This window comes from Cygnus atratus, chromosome 4 (genome assembly GCF_013377495.2).
Source record: "Cygnus atratus isolate AKBS03 ecotype Queensland, Australia chromosome 4, CAtr_DNAZoo_HiC_assembly, whole genome shotgun sequence".
NCBI classification, from domain to species: Eukaryota; Metazoa; Chordata; class Aves; order Anseriformes; family Anatidae; genus Cygnus; species Cygnus atratus.
In genome coordinates this window covers 54,246,610-54,253,649 of record NC_066365.1, presented here as the reverse complement: position 1 = coordinate 54,253,649, position 7,040 = coordinate 54,246,610, and the positions used below count along the sequence as shown (strand labels likewise).

Genomic DNA, 7,040 nt, shown 5'->3' with positions numbered 1-7,040 from the left:
CTTACTAGGATTTTCAGATGCTTAGATCTGTGCCTTCACTTTAGGTTGAGAACATAAAAGTTCAAGGGTCCAAATTACTTCTTTCCATAATAAAAGACTGACATATGAACCACTTAACAGGTGGCTTTCAGCATCTTGTTGGATCAGACAATGACAAACATATACAGAAAGCTTGCAAGATAAAGAGATGTAGCAGGACACGAGCAGTTTGACTGCTCTAGTCAAACTGTAGTAAAACACAGGTGCACAACACTGTAAGAAAGTGCCCACCCCAGCAACACGTCCGTGTCTAACCAGAGGATTAAGAGAGAGATCTACAGCAAGGTCATGCCAGTGCTCAGTAGCTGTCTCTGCGACAGCTCCTAAGTGAGTGGGGACAGCAGTAATTAAGAGTAAATCTGTGGCTCTCCACAGCTTGAGAGCATTGTGGTTCCCACCCTTAATTCAAGAAGGATGTCAAAGCATAAGAGATCCAGAGAGCAAGGACAAAGGGAATCTAAAGGCCTGAAATAATGTGAGTACGGGAGCATTCCAACAGATGAGGATTCTTCAGGCTGAGTATCAGAGCTGAAGGTGGCAGTACAGTACCTGTACTACCACGACACCAGGGTGTGATGTACACTGCCTGTTCCAATACACCAAGTAGGAGGCATCAAATAATGCCAGTAAGAGCCAGGTTCGAGTCAAACAAAAGCAGGTGGTTCTTCACACAGGCAAGGCTGAGCGGTGCAACTCCTCACTAAAGGATGCTGTAGATGCAAACAATTTACCTGAGTTCAGAAAACAACTAAGACTTGAAACAAGATAAATTTATAGAAGAGAAATCCATCAATAGCTATCAAATACAAAAACAAACAGGAAAAACACGTTACTACTCCATCTTAGAAGTCGTCAAATCATAAAACTGTTGCAAGACTAGGAAAACATACTGGGTGAACACCACTGTCTGCTAAAGAACTCAAATTCTTCCCTAAATTCTTCCCCAACTACAGGCCACTGTCAATGCAAGATAGCAAGCTACAAAGACCTTGAACGGTACTGCATCCATTCTTGCGTAGGCATGTTTCTTTTTAGCTAATAAAACATTTCTAAACATGAGCATCATTTTCAATGCAATTACCCATGCATTAATTTCATAACGCTTCACTCATTTCCCCTCTCCCTTGCCTTCCCTCTCTCTCTTTTCAGATTAAAGAAAATCCAGATGGGGTGCAGGTGCTGCAAAATGATACAAAGGTACAACAGAGTGAGAGTTGCTTAGACTGAATAAAAGAAAAAGATTGAAACATGTTTGTGCTCCTCTACACCTCTTGCTCAAATTAAGCCCATTTACAAGGTTTAAGTTTTCCCAAAGTCTACAGTATCTTTAAAGTCATGCCAGAGCATAGGCATACTGATTTCCCCTGGACGTCCTTTTAATTTATTGTAATTGAGGTTCATTTCTATAATTCCTGAGTCACAGAAGAACTGTAATGCACTGAAAATTCAACTTTACCAAAAAGATAACACAAGCTTCCCCTCAATTCAGCAGAATGAGGAGCACAGGCTTGGTCAAATCCTCCTGCTCTCCTGAACAATGAACATGAGCTACAGACCCATGCTTCCTTCGTAGCTTTTTTATATAGTTAGCTGTGGGAACAATTCCATACTAAAAGTCTTCCTGATGAGGAAGACTAGATAGTTTTAGAAATAACACTGCAGCCCCACTTGACAGTTACTCTTCCCCTTGGCCACATTTCTAGAACAGGTAAGGAATTGGGAAGAAAACTGGTCCTACAAGAGAAAGGGGATGAGAGAAATAAAAGAGAGGCTCTGGAATAAGTCAAGGAACAGTTAAGAGCAGAAGGGAAAACTAGGTTAAAAAAAAAGAAAGGGGACAAATACAGAAAAAGGACAAAAAGGCAAGACTTAAGAGAAAGAGCACCAGAAAAAAAATGAAGTATTTTTGGCAACTACATGAGGGCACATCAATTAATGATATAGATCATTATCTATATGATGACTAATCATTGGCTAATCCACCCTCCAGAGGAAAAAAAATAAGCAAAGCTGGAAGCATGCACTAACCAGCAGAAGGTTCTGACATCTTCCTATGCTCCTGGTGAACCTCACTGCACGGGTCAGTCCCTGTCACTCCCAGGAGACTACAGCATGGCCCAACATGACCATTCAGTTTAGGTTCCTCAAGGCCTCCAGCTAAAAATTAAGCATAATTACACTGTTAATAGTAGGAACTGGAAAAACCATTAACATTTCCTCTGTATTTTTTTTCTTACTCCAGCTATATTTTTGATCCAGAAGAAGTACAGTCACCTGGATGCATTCATGAAGTCAACAGCTACAAACGGGATGAGCAAAGCAGTAACAAATTCAAATTCAAGCAGAACAGTGAAATTCAAGATCACAAAAATGAACTCCAGAAGGATGAGCTAAATGGAACAGAACACAAGAATCAGGTAAATAGCACACAAGGAACTCTCCGGAACCACAGAGGCAATGCTTTTCAAGAGGATGGCCTCGGGAGGTGCATTGCAAAGCTTGATGTTGCAGTCAATGGTGGCAGCTCTTGCGCTGGAGCGCCCCCCAGTTCCGGCCCCAACACAAACCCAGTGAAAGAAGCCAGTGAGCAGGAAACCTCCAGCCAGTCAGCAGAGCCTCCTTCAGCCAGCACTAGAGACTTTTATACTCAATCGAATGAGTGTGGCCAGGAGCTTGACCTAGGAGTAGGCAGCCACAAGAAGGCAGCCCACAATGAGCCAAACAGTATTCAGGATGGGAAGGCCCAGGCTGCAGAAGATAGTGTCTTTCTCAGAGGAACTGCGATGCTGGAGACACAAAACACCACCATACAGCTGCTAGATATAGATTATCACCAAAACGTCAACAGACTCAGGAACTATGTTGAAAAAGATAGCTTTCCGGTCAACTGTGCATGTTCAGACCAAGTCACCAGGCCCTCAGCCACACAGGTCCAGGGCCTCTGTGTAACGCCACCTTCACATACGAAGGAAAGCAGTATTGAACCTTCTAAAACTGACTCTGCAGGTTTGAGCGAGGATGTTCTTGATGGTATCACTGCCACAGCTGTGACCACAGCACTACAGGCACCCCCACACCCCAGCCACAAAGGCATCAACAGAGAAATCGAGGAGGAAGACGCAGAAGTAGCAGCAGCTCTGGCTGCACTGGAAGCTGCGACTGCAGGCGAAGACCTGGAGGATGATGATGAATACTAGATGAAGGTTTCTTTCTAATACACTGGCTGAGATCCAGATTTTATTTCTGGATCTACATGAATGCACGTGTTGTACATGTAGTCAGCTGTTACAAACAGCATATGTAAAAAGAGATGGGACTAAATCTCTGTCCCTTCAGCTGTTTTACACAGCCTTTTAATTCCTACTGCCTGAGATACGCTCTTCTCCACAGGGCCAACCAGGAGGGCAAAGCATCATTCCTTCCACACAGGATATTCTGCTGTGTCCCCACCTCACAAGGTCTCATGCAAATGTTTCCTTCAGTTTTGACTTTCATGAGGGTCTGTGCACACCGTGTGCTCCAGGTTCAGAGAAACTCCATTATTTAAAACTGAACTACAGAAAGTACAGATTTTCATTACGTTAGCACAAGCAAAATTGGCCCAAAGTTCTAGGATGCAGTGCGAAATGGGGGTGGCAGTGTGGCTTGCACTTCAGCATGGTCTTGGTTCCTTTTGGTTCTACTCCAGATTAGGCCCAAATCTGTGCACATACATCTGGGATTGGGACAATAACCCTACCTCTTCCGTTATACCTCCCCCGGACTTAATCTGATACCCCAGTGACCTGTTTTAGTTAATTAAAACAACAGAAACCTAGTAAAATTCAAGAGTGGTTAACTCATGTGGTTTAATGAGCTGAAGTAGCTCATAAGAACTGCACACATGCTATCAGAAGTGCTGGAGAGGAACCAAAACTCAGTCCTATTCGTTTCGTAGATTTAAACTATTGTGAAACTACAACCCAAGACCTCTCAACTCTGCTAAATTTTCCAGGCATACGTCACTTGCCCTAACATGACAGTTTGCAAACTGGTTGTGTCTCTAGGCTCCCCAGCAAGATTTGCTTTGCTTATGTGCAAACAATGAAGAATGAGTGTGGTCCCATCTCTGTGGATTTATCTGCAGTCCCTAAACTTACAGCAGGAAAGGGATCGAGCTTACAAGCTGAATTAAACATGAGACCTCAAAATATCAGAGCTGCATTCCTGGTATGTCTACCATTTCTCTGATCTTCAGACTAGTAGGTTACTTTTGGTGTATTCCTTGTGGAAAGCAAAGGAGTTAGAGACCAACTTGGTGCTGTCATTTCATCAAAAGTGGGATATTAATGGTTGAAAGAGAAAGTGCTTAAAACTTCGTACTGAGATTTCACGGTTTCTCAGCCTGTTAAGCACTCAATAAATTTTTTTTAAACTTACGAAAAATTATCTGGTGGCTTTTGTACTTTATGCATATTCTGATTATACAACAGTTACATAAAAAAAATTCATTAGATACATAAAAAGCATCAACTATATATTTGCCAACAGTATATGCTGAATGCTGGTCTAACCATTAACACTTATGAGAGTGTTAAAAAAGTGCATTTTAAATAATGAGTAAATATTTAAAGTATTTGTTTAAATGCAGATTTCCTCTTTTCATCCAAATACTGCAAGTAGAAACAAAGATCTCTATTTCTCTTAACATAAATGATACTCCTAAGTGCAACTGAAAGACTATTTCTCTTGAAGCTGAGACTTTAAAGTCAGCAACAGACTAAAATGTCACCACATTTCACCTTTAAAATAAAGCTTTCTATGTCAAGAATCACAGTATGGTTTACCATCTGATTCCTCTACCCTTTTCCTCCTTTTTCAGTGGGAGTTATCCGTACAACTGTGATTTTTAAAAATACATGAATAGTAAATTACCACACAGATTCCAAACAGATCCGCGAGGCTGAGAAGCAACGTTAAGTACCAGCTTTTAGTAGGCAGTCCTAAGCATTTTCACGTAACACCAAAGGACAGTGGAAGACTACCAGCATGTTGCATTTACAGAATGACAAAGCCACGGCCACCAGGCCAAGGTGGACCCAGTGGACACTTCCCTTACCTCTTCTCGCTCGGCTTGGATCAGATCCACCTCCAGCGCTCCCAGCACATCCTCTTCTTTGCGGTGTAACTTCTCAGATACTGAAAGAGGAAACCCCGTCCTCCCCTCAGCCGCTCCAGCCCCTCACAAAGTCATGCCAAGACACCATGCCAGGGCACAGGGAGGTGGCAGGGACAGGTGTCCAGGACAGAGGGGAACAACTCGACAGCACCACAGGCCTCCATGTGCTCCAGAAGCTTGTCAGGGCCCTGAGGGCACTGCCAGGCCTGAGAACAGGCGCCAAGGCCTGCCACAACATGATATGAATCTTAAAATGTGATTTAAGCAAGAAGAAAAGTAATAATAATAATAAAGAGCAGTTTCTTATCTTGCTGCCCAGGAATTAAAGCAAACCCATGAGGGATGGTCAAACCAAAACCAGCTCCCCAAACATGCCAGACCACGCTTCTCCACCAGGGCCAATGCCCGTTAACACAGGGCACTGCACTTGCATCCTCCACTGGAGACCATCCAGGCCATAAATATCCTATTTCTTGTGGGCCAAGTTCCCATTGCCTCTATTGCAAGAGCGATGAAATGCAGTGTGAAATGAGTATATTCACTGCATGGAAAATACCCGGCCAATGCTCCTCCTCACCAAAAATGTCAGGGAGGCACCTGCATCCCTCAAGTCTGCAGGATATGGAAAGCTTTCCTAAAACAAAAATGAGGGATCACCAACATTCAGACTTCCTCATCTCCTATTTAACAGTATGCAGGTTATTGTATGAATATATTAAAAACATATATATATAGTTTTATTTCCCTTCTGCTCCACCACTTCACAGTTGAAAGTGGCCAGAACCCCTAGCCACTTCTCACATTATACAGTATGCTCTTCACAGCGAGCATACAGGAGAACCGGTTGTTTCAGAAATAATTTCTAAATTCCACAATTTCCTCTATTAGAAATCAGCTTTTAATCATGTCAGAAACAAGTCTTATTCAATCTTCTCAGATGTTGACACAAAGAAATGTGAACACTGCCAGCCTGAACAAGACATTTGGCTTTTGAACAGTTAGGTCAGACATTTGTGAAAATAAAGTTTACTTTCTCTTTTCTCAAGATATTAACAAAGAAGTTTCTGGAATCTAGAATAAACTGTGTATGTAAAGACTTCTCGCAAAAACTACACAAATATTCCCAAATACGTCACCCAGAATGGAAGACAGCCCAGTCCACCCAACTCAAGGAAGTGAATTGATTTAACTCCTACAGAAAACATTATGGGGCAAGTTCATTTGCAGAGCAACAAGAGAAACTGAAGTGATACTGTGGAATTCTTCACTTCAGCAAACAGGATCAGAGCAGGAAAGCAGAAACCTGGATATAAATAAATTCCACACAGATGTTTATTATTATTATCTTAAAGAACAAAGGCAATTGGCTGGGGAAGCATTGCTATGGATACTCTCCATTAAAAATTAAAATCTAGAAATAGAAAGCCTATTTGCTAAAAGATACTTCAGATATGATTGCTTTAAAGTAATCTAAAAACATGAATTTTTGTCATCATGTAAATCATGAAACAAGAAACACTGACTTAAAAATATAAAAATTAATCCTGCCCTTGTGTTGTATGTGCAGTTTTAATTTCCTGAATGTGATTTAATTTTCCGTAAGATTAAATCTTGCTGATGTACCACATTTTGCTAAATCAGAATACAATATATCAACATTTATTAGGGTCCGTGTATATGGCATTTCATACATTTATTCAAATGCCTAAGTTGTACATTTTAATTGCATTGAAACGATTTCTGTTACCATTTTATCTTGAACTGTGACATCCCTCCTTGCATGGAGATGGAAATTGGAATCTAAATTGCACAAGAGTAGCAATTCAAAATTAAATGTATTAGA

The 7,040-nt window shown here is 41.4% G+C and overlaps 1 protein-coding gene across 1 annotated transcript; it reads left to right on the top strand.

Annotated features, from left to right (window-relative positions):
* Nucleotides 1-1,082: 1,082 nt before the first annotated feature.
* C4H4orf19 (chromosome 4 C4orf19 homolog) lies at nucleotides 1,083-3,300 on the top strand. Its single transcript, XM_035550792.2, has 2 exons — nucleotides 1,083-1,236; nucleotides 2,282-3,300. Exons 1-2 carry the CDS (start codon nucleotides 1,205-1,207, stop codon nucleotides 3,234-3,236), a joined length of 987 nt encoding a protein of 328 aa, XP_035406685.1. The 5' UTR covers nucleotides 1,083-1,204; the 3' UTR covers nucleotides 3,237-3,300.
* The last annotated feature ends 3,740 nt before the right edge of the window (nucleotides 3,301-7,040 follow it).